Source organism: Camellia sinensis, chromosome 7, assembly GCF_055761805.1.
Source record: "Camellia sinensis isolate YWXY chromosome 7, ASM5576180v1, whole genome shotgun sequence".
Classification (NCBI taxonomy): domain Eukaryota; kingdom Viridiplantae; phylum Streptophyta; class Magnoliopsida; order Ericales; family Theaceae; genus Camellia; species Camellia sinensis.
Genome location: NC_138967.1, coordinates 64397635 through 64417083, shown reverse-complemented (window position 1 = coordinate 64417083; position 19449 = coordinate 64397635). Strand labels below are relative to the sequence as shown.

Sequence of the window (19449 nt, the reverse complement as noted above, 5' to 3'; positions counted from 1 at the left end):
TTGATTATAAACATAGCTAGTGAAAAAAAAAAAAAAAAAAAACCAACAATTTTTATTTTATAAGTAGCATAGGTTGAAATTTTTTTTTTTAAAAAAAAAAAAATTGAACATTCCCTTTGTTTTTGTTTTTTCCTGACTCGGTAAAATGGCCATTAAGATTGATTAGGTTTCTAAACCATCCAAAAGTATTCTGCTGATACGGCTCTTTTAGATGGAGTCATTAACTAATTGAAAATAAAAGAACATGTCTGAAGTATTCAATGTCATTTTTAAAATTAACAAGTATTTTGTATAGAAATGAATGCCCCTAATTCAACTATATCATTTTGTACAAGAATGTTGTATAAATTTTCTGCTCATATAACTTATTAACTCACTATTTCATTATATTGAGATACATTGTAATAAAAAAATAAAATAAATAAAAAGAAAAAAACCTCAATTTGCATAGCACTAATAAAATAAAAATAGAACTTAAACATTTAACATAATTCAATAAATTAACAGATCATTTCTGCAAACTTCAGCGCATGAATTACTAAATTGAACATTCAATTTAAATACAAAACTCTAAATCTATGGCCATATTTGTTTGGGTGGACATGAGCTTGGGATTGGACTAATAGTCCAATAAAATTATTAATCCGATATTTGGTTAAACAATTGAAGTACGGACTAATTATTTTAAACTTGACTATTAGTTAAGATAGGATATATAATCCAACGGATTCGTAGTCCTAAGACTATTAGTCATGGGAATGCTAATCCAATCCGCCCAAACAAACATGGCCTATATGTACTTTTTGGTAAGTACCTTCAGTACTTACAAATATCTAACCTCCCATTTCTCATAGGAATTGGCAACCCCTCCATGTAATTGCTCTTGCTCTTGATCTCTGAAACAATAACTAGAATGTCAACTGTAATCACCTCATTCTTGATAAATCCTAGCATTACACTGTCAATCGACGGGCCACTTGGGCCATTTGGTACAATGAAAAACGTTTCTGAAAAATAAAATACAATGGCAACGGCAATGGTAATGATTAGGACGATGGCAACATGCCCAAGGCGAATTGCCTTCTAGAAGATGAAAAGTCATGAAAACATAGAGTTGTGCCCATGAGTTGCCACGTGAGAATTTTTCCACATCTCATCTTCAAGTTTCTCCGGAAAAGAAAGCACACACCTTTCTGCAAGAATTTCCAACCATGTTCAGAATTTGTAGGGTAAACTCTTCACTTATTCTCAAAATAGAATGCCCTCTTTAATTGTCGTTAGCAGCCATTCTTTGATAAAGTTTCATACAAACAATCTTGTAGCAAAACAACATGATTTCATCCAGATACTGAAGCAGGACTCACTCTGCAAACCCAGTATTAAAGCCACAATCCATTAAAAACAGCAGCCAAGCTCTCTGCTGTTCAGAGAGTCGATCCCTGGGGCCTTTAACTTCAACAATCTTGGCTTCACCACTATAATCACCATGGAAGCGCCATAACAATAAATCAGGCATTCCACTAGACCAGCTCCGGTAACCTTGAGCCAAGTGCCGGCAGATTGAGGCCAAACAAGGGCCACCAATGCATGTCACGGCTGCCCGAAGCTCAGATAGTGAATGTCGGTCCCAGTTAACTCCGTGACAAGCTGTTCCTAAATGTGATTCCCATGATGTAATAAGGATCTCTTCAGCCATTCCATCATATATTTTTTCAAGTAGTGGTTCGAGGAGACTCTTTCTTACTTCATAAAACCCATCAGTATCCAAATCTAAAGGGGCGGTCTGCAAAATGAATGGACTCAATCTGAAAAACGAAGCAGTAGAAGAATCTTTTGACAAGGAGTACGTAAATTAGATATATGTATAGAGAGAGGAGGGAGAAGAAAAAAAAAAAAAGAGATACAGAATTTATTACTTTGTCAACTTTTTAAGGGGAGGATGATGTAACGCCGTAGGTGTTATTGAATGACATGCATATTTAATTTCATACTTAAATGAGTTAAATTGATTAAGCATCCTTAGATGAATTTTTGAGACATGGTTTAGAAAAAGATGGAAAGCTGGTCGATTTTGTTCATAGAAGAGTGTCAGATTCAGATTGGAACCTGGTCTTCAGACGTCCCCTCCTAGCATGGGAAGAGGAGGAAGTGCAGAAACTAAATGATTTCCTGCAAAATGCGCCTAGGATCAATGAAGAGATGGTAGATTCTTGTTCTTGGGTAGCTCACCCATCTGAAGAGTTCACCGTGGCATCAGTGTGGAAGTGGATGGAAGCAAGTCAAGGGGTAGATATTGCAGTAACTAGGTGTATTTGGATCAATTTAGCCCCTCCCAAAGCTCAATTCTTGAGTTGGTTAGCGTGGAGAGGAAGGGTAAAGTGTTATGAATTTTTGCAAAAAGTTGGAGTGTTGAGCCCAAATGCTTCTTCTCTCTGTGTGTTTTGTAAATCTGAGGTGGAGACTGTTAATCATGTGTTTATTCACTGTCATTTCACTTGGAAATTGTGGGCCAACTTGGTGAACTGGTGGAATTACAAATGGGTTAGCCCTGGATCAGTGGAGGGTTTATTGCTGTCATGGCCAGAGATAAAAATAAAGAAGAAGATGCTAACAGTCTGGAAAACACTGCCGGTAGCAGTAATGTGGTCAGTGTGGAGAAGCAGAAACGATTGTGTATATTAACAAGGTGCAACCGGATTGGACTGCTTTGGCAGAGCTAATAAAGGTGAGAGTAGCGTTGTGGGCTTCCTCAGCTTTAAAGGGGATTAATTATTCAGTGCATGACATTATATACAATCTGAGTCAAGTCTGTTATGGTGTGTAGTTAAGTGATGGCATACTAAAGCTCTGTGGGTTGTTCTGTCTGCTCTACTGAAAAAGGTGTTGCATTAGTGCTGTGTATGAGTCCTAGTATGCCATGTGCTTATTCTGATATGTTGAGGGGATGGCCATGTGTTCAGGAGGCTTCTGATCTGTTTGATTTTAAGCTGGTGTATTATGAGCTAAATTGGGCTGCTGTAAATAGTTTATTCCTGAAGCAGTGTTGTGATGAACTTGATGGGCTGGGAGGCGTCTGTCTTGGGATGGCCTGGTCTGCTCAGTTTAGCATAGTCTGCTGATGGCAAGAGTGTAGTCTGAGTTTATCTGCTGGGCGTTTGGTCTGAACTCTGTCTTCATTCAGTAAGGTATTCAGCCTGTTGCAGGCCATGGTATGCTCTCAGAATTAGCAGGGGAGGATGATTCAGAGAAGATTCAGCAGTATGTACAGAGGAAGATGCAGATGCAGATGCAGTGAAGTGTGTTCCTGGGGGCTAATTCACCTTGAATCTGGTTTGGGTTGAATCTGGTCTGTGTTGTTTTGTTTTTTGGTATTCTGCTTTGGTGCATAGGATTTGGCTCATACCAGCTGTGTATACCAGTTGGTTCTTTGTTCCTTTTGTTTAGTCTATCTGTTACTTGCTTCTTTTCTTGTTCTCTCTTGTTGGTTCCTCACCAACTGGCGCTTGGTGCTTTTTTAGCACCAAGCTCCTCTTTATTGATGTAATATTGCTCTTGTATGTTCATCAATAAAGATTTATCTTTTGCCGATCAAAAAAAAATATTGTTCTTTAACTATCATTCAAGGCAAGGTGTTTGGCACTGTAGCTCAGAAAATCTGTATCATCTGATTGGTGCCATTTTGAGTACTGTGTTTTGTCCGTCCTGGTTTTGGGGATTTAGTGCCTAAGCTATCTGGTTTTTCTGGTTCTTTTCTTTCTCTGTTGTGTTAGCTCGTTGGTTTCTCACCAACTTGGAGGTTGGAGCTTGTTTTAGCTCCAAGCTCCACTTTATTGATGTAATTTTCTTTTTCCATCAATAAAGTTTTCCTTTTGCCGATCAAAAAAAAACTATCATGCACCCACGGGTGGAACCAGGATTACAGTATTGAGGGTACCAAAAGTAAGGTATCAGAAAGTCTAAGTGGTCGGATCAACTAAAATCAACAAATCAATATTAAAACTAAGCTGATAAATAATTAAAAAAATGCATTCCATGAACTTAAATTTCAATGATTTACCACTAGCAAAATGCAAATGAGAAGTAATATCACATAGTTCATCTAGTACATGAATGGTAATAAATTATAAATCACATTGCATACACAAAATTTTGATGAAAAGAACATAGGAGTTCGTCGCCAGGCATTTGACCAAATAGGATTGTCCAGTTCCTATAGAATCTATCACTAAAATACCCCTAGAGGGGGACAATAAAGCACACAAGCTGTACTGGCACCAACATTAAGGGAGTGTCGTGAGAATAAGCGTAAAGGACATTTGTAATCTCAAGAACAACGATAAAATTAGACATGAGAATTTAGATAAAATATTTAATTCCTCACTCTTTACTTTAACCACCTCTAAGCTTTCTTTCATTCTCTTCTATAAAAGAAATCAGCTACCTCAGAGCTAAAAAGGTCCATTTATTAAATTTGGGAGTTGAAACATACTTGAAAAAGAAAAACCAAACATGTCAGCTTCACACCTACTAAAGTGCTTTACTCTTAAAAAGTTACCTCATTTTTGTTAAGTAAAAGAAGCTAGGTGACCCATGTAGAAAAAATAAATGAGGCTTGACAGTTCCATTTCAGATTGTCTCCAAATCTAAAAGGGAATACCATGACTGGATAGATGAATATAGTATGAAGTGCATCCGAGAAAAGTAACATACATTCACTTCAAATGTATATGCCACAACTAAGAACCATCTGAGTCATCTGACCACAAAGACGATAAGCATCAACTTCGTCAAAAAAGCGAAGCAACAACAAGAGATATGATAACTTTCTCACTAAGGCCTCTGTGACTTTTTGCTATGAGTTGTTGGCTTTTTGACTAAAAATGTAACTTTTTGACTTTTTGGCTAAAATAGTAAGTCCCCAAACGGGGCCTAAGAAGTACCTGAAATCTAGCGCGAAAGACATCTGGTACATTGGAAAAAATAATGTCCCACAAAAGAAGCCCAAAAATAGTCAACCAAATGCCACTCTCTGTATGTACACCCTGCCACCCGCCTCCTTCTCCGGCATAATATTGCATAGCAAGCTGCTCAACTCCGCATTGTTCTCCATCTTCACCATAGAACCTGCTCTTCATCCCAGTCCTACAGTTCAATGGTCTCCCCTGAACATGCACCTAAATTATCAACAAATGAAAAATAATCAAAGCCGCAATTAGATAAGCATTCATGTTTGCACATCAACCCTGATAAAACCCATAGACATAAGATGCCTCAAATTTAATCAGCATGAGAGAGCTTAAAAGCACAACCCTTAAAAAATCAAATTCGCAATCACCTCAGTGATCTTCCTCTTGACAGACTCAGAAAAACTGGAACAATCTAGGAAATTGGCAGAAAAGATTTGTTAAACCCAACCAATTATCTCTCCAGAAACTGATTCTTTGTCCATTACCTATTAAGATTTCCACATTGTCCTTGTAAAATTGGAGAATACTGCCATTCCTTTGGGCCACTGATAAGATGTCTTTCCAAGTCTGGGATATGGGATCGTGAACATCCTTATCGGGGAACCATCTACCCCCAACTGAACCATACTTTTCGCAAATAACCATCTTCCACAGTGCCTTGTCCTCTTGCCCATATCGCCACCACCATTTTAAAAGCAAAAGCAAACTATCATTGGCTAACCTGATGTTTTTGATCCCCAGCCCTCCTTGTTTCAAACTCATGCACACTTCATTCCACCTAACTAGATGCAACTTCCTACTACGCTCAGAATCACCCCATAAAAATGATGCTTGAATCCTATCCATCACTTTTGCGACACACTCAGGTATTTTAAAGAGAGACATGTAATACACAGGTAAAGCAGACAACACAGACTTAATGAGTGTGACTCTACCAGCAAAAGATAACACTCTTCTCTTCCACCCAAATAACTTTTTCTTGAAATTCTCTACAACTGGCCTCCAAGTCAAACTCCTGCTAGGGCTGGCTCCCAGTGGTAATCCTAGATACTTCAATGGTAGTTTCGAGCTTAGACAATTCAATTTCCTTGCAAACTCATCAACCTCCGCAATTGCCACACCCACCCCACACACAACACTTTTAGCAAAATTGATCCTTAGACCTGAAATTACTTCAAAACACCTAAGGATTCTTTTTATAGCCAAAATTTGTGACCCTTCAGCCTCACAGAATAGCACTGTGTCATCAGCAAATTGTAAGTGAGATATATTCAACCCATTAGCACCTACAGATATACCTCTAAACAGACCCATATCTTTAGCTCTTGATATGAGCATATTCAGACCCTCAGCTACAACATTAAACAAGAAAGGGGATATAGGGTCACCTTGCCTTAAACCTTTTTGAGGGCAAAACTCTGGTGATGGTGACCCTTTAACAAGAATTGACACTCTTGCAGAAGAAATGCATTCTTTTATCCATTTGGTCCAAGTAGTTCCAAAACCAAAATTCTCTAGCATTTGGATGAGGAAATTCCAGTTAACAGTGTCATAGGCTTTTTCGAAATCCAACTTAATGATTAGCCCCTTTCTGTTAGTCTTCTTCCACCAATCCACAATCTCATTTGCAACAAGAACACCATCCATAATATTCCTGCCACTTAGGAATGCTGATTGGACTCTATCAATAATTTTTGGCAACACTAATTTCATCCTGTTGGCCAGAACTTTTGCCACCACTTTATAGACTGAGCTAATTATGTTTTATATTATATACAATAGTATTATATGTGTGTAGTATTAATATGTTTTTAATCTAATACATAGATTGAGACATAGAAATCATATACAATTCTTGAAAATTTTAATTTATTAAGAAAAACTTGCATTATTAAATTTATTACTATCGTACATAAATTTTGTAAGTGAGATTTATTAGTTAATAATTGTGAGGTTAATAAAGAGAATGACTAGAAAAATATGCTCATGTATGCAAAAAAATGATGTGGAAAGCTTAAAAGATGTGTTGGGCACTGTCTGAAGGTTGATTTGAGGAGTAGCTCGAGGGAGAGGGTTACACTTTTCATTCTCTTTTCTATTTTATTTTTTCAATTTTTTTATTGGGTAAAATAAAATACAGAGTATTTGGTAATTGAGAAATGTGATTTGTTATATTATTTAATGAATTCTAACCTAAGGCTAATTATAATTATGAAACTCCAAAGGCAGAATGTGTTCATATTTTAACATAAGTGCAATTTCTATAATTTGCATTATCATATGTCTTTAATTTTACCAATTGCATTATAAAACATTTTTATAATGTGAATGATTCGAATCATCAATGTCAGTTCTAAAATAATCCCATCAAACTCAAACACTCTCAAGTTGGATAGTCATCTTGAGATAATCCAAACCCTTATATATTTACTATGGAGAACACATCATCAACGACCGTGCAAAAACAAAAATAAAAAAATAAAAAAGACAAAAAACTTTTTAAATGTAATAGAGGTGAAAATAATTAAAATTTATATAATTGTAAATAGTTTTTTCTTTCACATTTTAATTTCAAAATTAATTTTTATTTATTTATTTACGACCGTGCATGGCATGGTCATTATGCTAGCACAGATTAAGGAAAATGAGATTTTTAATGAGAAGAGTCTTATGAAGCTCAAAACCCTCACACTATTTTTATAGATTTTTTATTTTTTAAATAATTAAAAAAATCTTCTATTGGCTGGCTTTTATTTGAATCATTTAAAAAAAAATATCTTATTATGCCTTGATATATACATTTCAAAAAGAAAGCTAATTAATCTATTTAAAAATTTAAATTTAGAAATTTGAAAAGGAAAGTTAACTTAATTTTAAAATTTAAATTTTTTTTACTACTAAAATATAGAAATCAATTCACATTTTCTATAGATTTTTTTTATGTGGATGTTTAATAGTCTTATATGCATCAACGTTCCAATCTATGCATCTATATTATAGCAAAGAGACATACCATTAACAAAGGCAATGAAACCTCCAAAGTTTCATATGAAAATTTTAAATTTTAGTAATTAAATAAAAATATTTAAAAGAAAAATTAATTAATCTATTTAAAAATCAAAATTTAGAAATTTGAAAAGAAAAATTAACTAATCAATTTTAAAATTTAAATTTTGTACCATTAAAATATAAGAACCAATTCACATCTTACATAAATTTTTTATCTTGATGTTTAATAATTTTATATATGTCGACATTCCAACCTATATATTTATTTTATATTATAGCAAAGAGACATCATTTGTGGATCTTTTTAATTTTAAGTCAATTTCTTTCGGGACAGAATCAAAGCAACTTGATTATAAACATAGCTAGTGAAAAAAAAAAAAAAAAAAAACCAACAATTTTTATTTTATAAGTAGCATAGGTTGAAATTTTTTTTTTTAAAAAAAAAAAAATTGAACATTCCCTTTGTTTTTGTTTTTTCCTGACTCGGTAAAATGGCCATTAAGATTGATTAGGTTTCTAAACCATCCAAAAGTATTCTGCTGATACGGCTCTTTTAGATGGAGTCATTAACTAATTGAAAATAAAAGAACATGTCTGAAGTATTCAATGTCATTTTTAAAATTAACAAGTATTTTGTATAGAAATGAATGCCCCTAATTCAACTATATCATTTTGTACAAGAATGTTGTATAAATTTTCTGCTCATATAACTTATTAACTCACTATTTCATTATATTGAGATACATTGTAATAAAAAAATAAAATAAATAAAAAGAAAAAAACCTCAATTTGCATAGCACTAATAAAATAAAAATAGAACTTAAACATTTAACATAATTCAATAAATTAACAGATCATTTCTGCAAACTTCAGCGCATGAATTACTAAATTGAACATTCAATTTAAATACAAAACTCTAAATCTATGGCCATATTTGTTTGGGTGGACATGAGCTTGGGATTGGACTAATAGTCCAATAAAATTATTAATCCGATATTTGGTTAAACAATTGAAGTACGGACTAATTATTTTAAACTTGACTATTAGTTAAGATAGGATATATAATCCAACGGATTCGTAGTCCTAAGACTATTAGTCATGGGAATGCTAATCCAATCCGCCCAAACAAACATGGCCTATATGTACTTTTTGGTAAGTACCTTCAGTACTTACAAATATCTAACCTCCCATTTCTCATAGGAATTGGCAACCCCTCCATGTAATTGCTCTTGCTCTTGATCTCTGAAACAATAACTAGAATGTCAACTGTAATCACCTCATTCTTGATAAATCCTAGCATTACACTGTCAATCGACGGGCCACTTGGGCCATTTGGTACAATGAAAAACGTTTCTGAAAAATAAAATACAATGGCAACGGCAATGGTAATGATTAGGACGATGGCAACATGCCCAAGGCGAATTGCCTTCTAGAAGATGAAAAGTCATGAAAACATAGAGTTGTGCCCATGAGTTGCCACGTGAGAATTTTTCCACATCTCATCTTCAAGTTTCTCCGGAAAAGAAAGCACACACCTTTCTGCAAGAATTTCCAACCATGTTCAGAATTTGTAGGGTAAACTCTTCACTTATTCTCAAAATAGAATGCCCTCTTTAATTGTCGTTAGCAGCCATTCTTTGATAAAGTTTCATACAAACAATCTTGTAGCAAAACAACATGATTTCATCCAGATACTGAAGCAGGACTCACTCTGCAAACCCAGTATTAAAGCCACAATCCATTAAAAACAGCAGCCAAGCTCTCTGCTGTTCAGAGAGTCGATCCCTGGGGCCTTTAACTTCAACAATCTTGGCTTCACCACTATAATCACCATGGAAGCGCCATAACAATAAATCAGGCATTCCACTAGACCAGCTCCGGTAACCTTGAGCCAAGTGCCGGCAGATTGAGGCCAAACAAGGGCCACCAATGCATGTCACGGCTGCCCGAAGCTCAGATAGTGAATGTCGGTCCCAGTTAACTCCGTGACAAGCTGTTCCTAAATGTGATTCCCATGATGTAATAAGGATCTCTTCAGCCATTCCATCATATATTTTTTCAAGTAGTGGTTCGAGGAGACTCTTTCTTACTTCATAAAACCCATCAGTATCCAAATCTAAAGGGGCGGTCTGCAAAATGAATGGACTCAATCTGAAAAACGAAGCAGTAGAAGAATCTTTTGACAAGGAGTACGTAAATTAGATATATGTATAGAGAGAGGAGGGAGAAGAAAAAAAAAAAAAGAGATACAGAATTTATTACTTTGTCAACTTTTTAAGGGGAGGATGATGTAACGCCGTAGGTGTTATTGAATGACATGCATATTTAATTTCATACTTAAATGAGTTAAATTGATTAAGCATCCTTAGATGAATTTTTGAGACATGGTTTAGAAAAAGATGGAAAGCTGGTCGATTTTGTTCATAGAAGAGTGTCAGATTCAGATTGGAACCTGGTCTTCAGACGTCCCCTCCTAGCATGGGAAGAGGAGGAAGTGCAGAAACTAAATGATTTCCTGCAAAATGCGCCTAGGATCAATGAAGAGATGGTAGATTCTTGTTCTTGGGTAGCTCACCCATCTGAAGAGTTCACCGTGGCATCAGTGTGGAAGTGGATGGAAGCAAGTCAAGGGGTAGATATTGCAGTAACTAGGTGTATTTGGATCAATTTAGCCCCTCCCAAAGCTCAATTCTTGAGTTGGTTAGCGTGGAGAGGAAGGGTAAAGTGTTATGAATTTTTGCAAAAAGTTGGAGTGTTGAGCCCAAATGCTTCTTCTCTCTGTGTGTTTTGTAAATCTGAGGTGGAGACTGTTAATCATGTGTTTATTCACTGTCATTTCACTTGGAAATTGTGGGCCAACTTGGTGAACTGGTGGAATTACAAATGGGTTAGCCCTGGATCAGTGGAGGGTTTATTGCTGTCATGGCCAGAGATAAAAATAAAGAAGAAGATGCTAACAGTCTGGAAAACACTGCCGGTAGCAGTAATGTGGTCAGTGTGGAGAAGCAGAAACGATTGTGTATATTAACAAGGTGCAACCGGATTGGACTGCTTTGGCAGAGCTAATAAAGGTGAGAGTAGCGTTGTGGGCTTCCTCAGCTTTAAAGGGGATTAATTATTCAGTGCATGACATTATATACAATCTGAGTCAAGTCTGTTATGGTGTGTAGTTAAGTGATGGCATACTAAAGCTCTGTGGGTTGTTCTGTCTGCTCTACTGAAAAAGGTGTTGCATTAGTGCTGTGTATGAGTCCTAGTATGCCATGTGCTTATTCTGATATGTTGAGGGGATGGCCATGTGTTCAGGAGGCTTCTGATCTGTTTGATTTTAAGCTGGTGTATTATGAGCTAAATTGGGCTGCTGTAAATAGTTTATTCCTGAAGCAGTGTTGTGATGAACTTGATGGGCTGGGAGGCGTCTGTCTTGGGATGGCCTGGTCTGCTCAGTTTAGCATAGTCTGCTGATGGCAAGAGTGTAGTCTGAGTTTATCTGCTGGGCGTTTGGTCTGAACTCTGTCTTCATTCAGTAAGGTATTCAGCCTGTTGCAGGCCATGGTATGCTCTCAGAATTAGCAGGGGAGGATGATTCAGAGAAGATTCAGCAGTATGTACAGAGGAAGATACAGATGCAGATGCAGTGAAGTGTGTTCCTGGGGGCTAATTCACCTTGAATCTGGTTTGGGTTGAATCTGGTCTGTGTTGTTTTGTTTTTTGGTATTCTGCTTTGGTGCATAGGATTTGGCTCATACCAGCTGTGTATACCAGTTGGTTCTTTGTTCCTTTTGTTTAGTCTATCTGTTACTTGCTTCTTTTCTTGTTCTCTCTTGTTGGTTCCTCACCAACTGGCGCTTGGTGCTTTTTTAGCACCAAGCTCCTCTTTATTGATGTAATATTGCTCTTGTATGTTCATCAATAAAGATTTATCTTTTGCCGATCAAAAAAAAATATTGTTCTTTAACTATCATTCAAGGCAAGGTGTTTGGCACTGTAGCTCAGAAAATCTGTATCATCTGATTGGTGCCATTTTGAGTACTGTGTTTTGTCCGTCCTGGTTTTGGGGATTTAGTGCCTAAGCTATCTGGTTTTTCTGGTTCTTTTCTTTCTCTGTTGTGTTAGCTCGTTGGTTTCTCACCAACTTGGAGGTTGGAGCTTGTTTTAGCTCCAAGCTCCACTTTATTGATGTAATTTTCTTTTTCCATCAATAAAGTTTTCCTTTTGCCGATCAAAAAAAAACTATCATGCACCCACGGGTGGAACCAGGATTACAGTATTGGGGGTACCAAAAGTAAGGTATCAGAAAGTCTAAGTGGTCGGATCAACTAAAATCAACAAATCAATATTAAAACTAAGCTGATAAATAATTAAAAAAATGCATTCCATGAACTTAAATTTCAATGATTTACCACTAGCAAAATGCAAATGAGAAGTAATATCACATAGTTCATCTAGTACATGAATGGTAATAAATTATAAATCACATTGCATACACAAAATTTTGATGAAAAGAACATAGGAGTTCGTCGCCAGGCATTTGACCAAATAGGATTGTCCAGTTCCTATAGAATCTATCACTAAAATACCCCTAGAGGGGGACAATAAAGCACACAAGCTGTACTGGCACCAACATTAAGGGAGTGTCGTGAGAATAAGCGTAAAGGACATTTGTAATCTCAAGAACAACGATAAAATTAGACATGAGAATTTAGATAAAATATTTAATTCCTCACTCTTTACTTTAACCACCTCTAAGCTTTCTTTCATTCTCTTCTATAAAAGAAATCAGCTACCTCAGAGCTAAAAAGGTCCATTTATTAAATTTGGGAGTTGAAACATACTTGAAAAAGAAAAACCAAACATGTCAGCTTCACACCTACTAAAGTGCTTTACTCTTAAAAAGTTACCTCATTTTTGTTAAGTAAAAGAAGCTAGGTGACCCATGTAGAAAAAATAAATGAGGCTTGACAGTTCCATTTCAGATTGTCTCCAAATCTAAAAGGGAATACCATGACTGGATAGATGAATATAGTATGAAGTGCATCCGAGAAAAGTAACATACATTCACTTCAAATGTATATGCCACAACTAAGAACCATCTGAGTCATCTGACCACAAAGACGATAAGCATCAACTTCGTCAAAAAAGCGAAGCAACAACAAGAGATATGATAACTTTCTCACTAAGGCCTCTGTGACTTTTTGCTATGAGTTGTTGGCTTTTTGACTAAAAATGTAACTTTTTGACTTTTTGGCTAAAATAGTAAGTCCCCAAACGGGGCCTAAGAAGTACCTGAAATCTAGCGCGAAAGACATCTGGTACATTGGAAAAAATAATGTCCCACAAAAGAAGCCCAAAAATAGTCAACCAAATGCCACTCTCTGTATGTACACCCTGCCACCCGCCTCCTTCTCCGGCATAATATTGCATAGCAAGCTGCTCAACTCCGCATTGTTCTCCATCTTCACCATAGAACCTGCTCTTCATCCCAGTCCTACAGTTCAATGGTCTCCCCTGAACATGCACCTAAATTATCAACAAATGAAAAATAATCAAAGCCGCAATTAGATAAGCATTCATGTTTGCACATCAACCCTGATAAAACCCATAGACATAAGATGCCTCAAATTTAATCAGCATGAGAGAGCTTAAAAGCACAACCCTTAAAAAATCAAATTCGCAATCACCTCAGTGATCTTCCTCTTGACAGACTCAGAAAAACTGGGAGTTTTCCAGCGCCTTGGTGGTTTTCCCAAACGTAAAACCCGCCTTTGCAATGCTGTTCTGGAACCAGCACGAACCCATGGATCTAGTAACCCATCTTCAGCAACCGAAAGGCTCTCATTGAGACAACCCAGATGCTCCAAATCAATTGACAACCTCAAAGTCCAATATCCTCTTCTTCCATCCGACATAAAATTAATTAGCAGCTGCTTCAATAAATTAATTGCATCGTTGTACCTGAGAAGGGTAAACAATTATCCAGTCCAGCGACTATTTAATGAGCAACAAATTGGACGCAAAGAATAGACCCCTCATTAATATCTAGCAGATTATTAGAATCAACAGCAATCTCCTGTGTTCAGTAGGTTTTCTTTTTTTATTATTGGCGCTTTAAGCTTTTGTCATTATCATAAAAATGGAAGAGAAAAAAAAGAAGTGATTGGCATCCTAGGGTTTTATTGAATATGGTAATTTTCAAAAAATTTAGACAGGGCCGCAGTGGTGATGCGATAACAACCTAATTTACACATGAAAATAACAATTTCATTTTTTAAGTTACAAATACATTAATATTTTATTATGTTAAACAAGGAAGAAATCATTTTCCCACTGCTATTATGTTGGGAAAGAAGTGTGAATTAAAAGTTTTAATATCTATTTTTTAAATTTTATTCCCAAACAAAGTTGAAGGTCCAAAGTTGGGAATAAAATTAAAACTTTTTAAACCCCTGTGGGAATAAACTTTATTCCCAAAGAGTTTAAACAAGGATGGATGCCTGTGCACGAAGTTTGAAGGTCCAAAGTTGCATAACTAGGGCACCCTACATCGTTTACATTTATGGGTCACCATGTCCCCAGCCACCCCCTCAGTAAATCCATGCCATGAATGAGAATTTGGGTTCAAGTATGAAGGCAACCACTTTGAGCAAATAACTCCAACATTTTGTACACAACCACCCCTCCCAACACCCTGGATTACTGCCAATAACACACAGTGATGTCATTTCAAGGATAATTTGTCCACACATAGGCTGTGTTTGGAGCTTAGTTGCATGAAGCGGGAGCGGGAGCGGGAGCGGGAGCTGGAACGGGAGCCGCGGGGGGAGGGGGGGGGGGAGAAGCGTGAGCTGATAGAAGTTTCTTAGGTTGGGAGCGCCTCGGGAAGCGGTAATATATATATATATATATTTAATAGTTATTTCTAAAATATATTTATTCTTAGGTATTATTTTTATTGATAATATTTTTAATTTATTTATATATATATATTTTTTTAATTTTTAATTGATATATATTATAAATAAAAAATATAAAAAAATAATAAAATAATAAAATATGTTAAAATAGATAAAAGATAAAAATTGAATGATTTATTTTATAGATCTTATTAGATTTTTTTTTTATTATATTTGATTTAATTAGATTTATTATTATATAACAAATTATATTATTTATCATATTTATTATATGTTAAAAATTGGAGGGGGAGACAGAACACAAATCGACGAGAGAGAGAGAGAGAGAGAGAGAGGAGGAGGAGGAGGAGGAGAAGAAGAAGAAGAAGAAGAAGAAGAAAAAGAAAAAGAAGGAGGTGAGCATATCGAAGGCGATGGCGAAGGCGATGTCGAGAAGATCGAAGGCGAGAGCGTAAGGGAGCAGATCGCGAGGCGAGAGCAGATCGAAGGTGAAGTTGACGTCGAAGGCCGATGTCGAAGGTCCAGGCAATGTCAAAGGTCGACGTCGATGTTGAAGGAGAAGGCGACAGCGAGACCAGGTCTCTCTCTCTCTCTCTCTCTCTCTCTCTCTCTCTCCCTCTCCTCCCTTTACGATCCCATCTTGGACTGAATCGCGTTTCTCTCTCCATAAAAACGCGATTCTTACACGTTTCTTTCTAGGAAACGCAGAATCGCGATTCTTACTCAGAATCATCACCTGGTTGCACGATTCCTCCAACTAAGGTTTGGAGTATAGATTTGGGTAGGGATTTGGAAATAGAAAGGGAAAGGAAAAAAGTGTGTGAAATGTAGGTATATTTCTTTCACATTTCACCTACCTTTACCCTTTCCCAACACCCTTGATTACTGCCAATAACACACAGTGATGTCATGTCAAGGATAATTTTAGTCAACATATAGGTTGTGTTTGGAGCATGGATTTGAGTAGGGACTGGAAAGGGAGGGGAAATGGAAAAGGTGTGTGAAATGTAGGTATATTTCTTTTACATTTCACCTACCTTTTCCTTTTCCTTTTCCTTTTCCCTACTCAAATTCATACTCCAAACACAACCATAGTGTAGTGATGCAATAATGCAGCTTGTGAGAGGCAAACAGTTCAATACTATTCCTATAGAGATTTCCTTGTCCTATGTGCCAGTTTTTGTTATCTTGCTAGTTTTATTATTGTTCTTTGAGATAAAGGTACAATGAAATTTATGCGATTATTAAATATAAATACATGGATGATGGTATGAGTTCATTATCTCAAACCAAAAACCCTATTTTGTTTTACTCTCTTCACTCATTCTTTCCATCAAATGTTAAATACATGGGTGTTGGATGAGTTCATTATCTTATACAAAAATCCCCTATTTTGTCTTACATTCTTTCTTCTCTACTCTTCTCTTCTCATCTTCCTTCCCTTTAATTTTTAATTACTGATAAATTTGAGATTAGTGAAAATTTGTTCTCTAATGCTTCTGTCCATTGCTATCTTCTCCTTTTTTTCCCTAATCAATTGCCTCTCACATTTAGGATCAGCAACAGCAAAGGACAAAACATGCAGCAGTTTCAAAGTTGGGCAACTGACAACTTAAGCAGATATAGAAACCTACCACTCAAACTGTTAGCAATTAGCTTCTTTTTTCTTTTTTATACTTTTTTTCACTCTTTTTTCTTTTTTGTGTGTGTGTTTGTGGAGCCTACAGGGGAAAGGAATTACACGAACTGAATTTTTTGGTCCCATTCTTCATCTATTTAACTTTTATTACATATTAATGTGCACCAATGACTGTCCATAGAAAATTTCCTAGTTCTAATAGGCTGAGACGAAAATGAAGCCAATAAAAATGATTAGAAAGGAAGCCACTATTATTCAAGTGAAACTAAAGAAAAATAGAATTTGAAAACAGAAAAAGCAGAAGGAAAAATTTCACACAAAAGATCTTGTCATTGTTTAGAATAAAAGCATTACAAAAAAGTAATAAACCACGGCCATACTTCTAACCTTCGCTCACACTCAAGAAAAGAGACACCTAGCAAAACCACCTTTGAGTAGACCCACAAAGCTGAAAAGCATGAAAAACATGTCACCAGTGATTCAGAAGTTGATGTTTGAGTTGTTCTACTAGAAGAGTTGGATATACGGGAGCCAGATAACTCTATGCATCTTAAAACCAACTCATTGTTATTTTCGTCAATAATCCATTATTTGGGGCCTGCACAGGTAAATGTTACAATCAGTACAGGCAACAATAATATTCCAGATAGAAATATGTCAATACATCAAATGGGGACTAAACTGGGTGTAGTTTTTTATATAAAAATTTGTCCATACCTCTTCATAGGCAAGCAAATCATTGCGGCTTGAGAAAATTTGGTTTGAGATTATACAATTGTAATTTGGGTACTTGACAATCCCCAAATCCACAAGTAAAAATGCTGACAAATCCTGTTCACCATTCAGGAAGAAAAGCCTCTGTATGAAGCAACAAAATGGGTGATTTTTCAGAAGTAAAATTATATACTGGATTCCAACTTGTCACAAAGTTCTGATCAATCACCTCAGCATGCCAAATAAGGGATTCAGCTGATGAAGATATCTGAATACATGTTCCTGTTTTCTCCAAAACCGCATTTGGTAGGACTGGGCTGCATAATCAACAAATGAAAACCAAAAACAGTAAATACAGAACTTGACATGCCCTATCAATTCACAAACTCAATAAATCGGAAAAGAAAATCTTGTATACCATAATCCATCCGCATATGAAGAAAGAAGTGATGTAATAAAATCTTGCTTTCTTGAACCAAAATTGCATTTCTGATTACTCAACAGAAGTGGGGTGGAAAAGGAAACAAAGAGTACAAGCCAAAGAAAAGAAAAGTTAAAGACTTAACAAATGACAAACTAAAAAGTACAGTGTTTTTAAATAACACAAATTCATGACTAGAAAGTTAAAGAAAAAGAAAATTACAATTTTATCTATTGCTAAAAGTAATTTTTTTTACTCAGGAAGTCCAGTGGCAAAGACCAGACTTATTTTAAAGCAACATTGGTAGTCCTTCAATAAATATATGTTTGCCTAGAATGAGAACTCAATGTTATAATAGGGACAGGTACTGTAGAAACATATTTCTACAAAAATCAAATATACTCCACAAAAAATTTAGTCAATACACCAAAATGACAATCCACACTGTCTGCCTAATTCTCCCATTAGCTTTGAAGGGATACTCCTGTTTAAAATTAACATGGTCAAAAAATAGGTGGGATGCAGGAATTTAGCAAGCACTCTAGCTAAGGTCTGCCTCATCAAGCTCCATAAAGCCTGCATCAAGCTAAGTAAAGTGATGCCAGTGAAGCAATTTCTCAAAAGTAGCCAGACAATTAAAAGCAGTCACAAGCATAAATCATGTCATGCTAACATATTACTATACTACTTAAAAGTTTTACTTCAGATTTAAACTTTTTTTTTATATTACTCTATCCTTAGCAGCGTTATAAAAGGCACGCCTATGTACAAGTCCCATCCAAGCACAAGACCAGGACCTTGCACATCGCCAGGCAACACAATCTGAAGGAAGTGAGTGGCTGGGTGAGACGCAATATATGCACTTGATGGGCTTTGTTTATATTTTACATTGCTTTGTTTTTTGTTGAGATCTGACAATTGATGGAAGTTAAAATACGGTGCAGGGGGATTACAACTCTTAATGTACACAGTACATTCAGCACCAATCACGATAGGGCGAAAAAGAAAAAGAAAAAAAAAAAAAAAAAAAAAACAAGTCACTGAAAAAGATGCTCAGAGCCTAGTTAGGGTTTTCTATCATGAAAATCAGGTTAAATGTACTCTGTAATGGCTTGTGTAATTAAGAGTTGTAATCCCCTGTGGCTGCACCATATATTAATTTAAATCAATGGTCAAATCTCAACAAAACAGCAAAGCTCATCAGGCACACAACCTCACCTAGTTGCGCGCCTTAGGCGTGCTTCCTTCAAATCGTGTCGCCTAATCATGTGCAAGATGCTGGTCTTGCACCTGGACGAGCCTTTCGCCTTTTATAACACTGCTCTAACAACTTTACAGCTACATTTCTAAGAGTGTCTCCCAACCCTTTGTGAGAGAGTGCAGCCTTCAAGAAATGTTTGACCCGTATCTGTCCACACAGTAGTCTTGTACTGTGTAGTCATCAGAGGCCAGTGCAACACTTTAGGAGCATAAACTACGGAATCAATCAAATTTAGAAGGAACCACCCATAATGCTCCAATGAGTACATGTGAGCATTAAAAACAACTTGAAGACGAAAATTCTCTTTTGGTCACATTAGGTTAGCTGGTGAGATGGGATTTCTCGGAATAAAATAGGAAATCATAACCAGCAGAGTTTTCCCATCGCACAAGTGGACTAGAGATTGAATTAATAAAAGCATATCCCTGTCTTCAGTGGAATTTCATCAAACAGTTAGTTTTAATGGAAAAATCTAAAATTCAAGATTTAAAACTCTTAACAGCATTTCACATTTTTTTAATGGT

General features: G+C 36.1%; 2 protein-coding genes across 2 annotated transcripts; both read right to left on the bottom strand.

Annotated features, from left to right (window-relative positions):
• Positions 1-914: 914 nt before the first annotated feature.
• LOC145794673 (fanconi-associated nuclease 1 homolog) lies at positions 915-5178 on the bottom strand. The gene is made up of 2 exons (XM_082877070.1): positions 4941-5178; positions 915-1783 (listed from the first exon to the last, which is right to left on the bottom strand). Exons 1-2 carry the CDS (start codon positions 5133-5135, stop codon positions 1361-1363), a joined length of 618 nt encoding a protein of 205 aa, XP_082733196.1. The 5' UTR covers positions 5136-5178; the 3' UTR covers positions 915-1360.
• Positions 5179-9236: 4058 nt separating this feature from the next.
• LOC114296142 (fanconi-associated nuclease 1 homolog) lies at positions 9237-17127 on the bottom strand. Its single transcript, XM_082878043.1, has 4 exons — positions 16917-17127; positions 13658-13931; positions 13263-13496; positions 9237-10105 (listed from the first exon to the last, which is right to left on the bottom strand). The coding sequence occupies exons 2-4, from the start codon at positions 13883-13885 to the stop codon at positions 9683-9685; spliced, it is 885 nt and encodes a 294-aa protein (XP_082734169.1). The 5' UTR covers positions 13886-13931; positions 16917-17127; the 3' UTR covers positions 9237-9682.
• Between the last annotated feature and the right edge of the window lie 2322 nt (positions 17128-19449).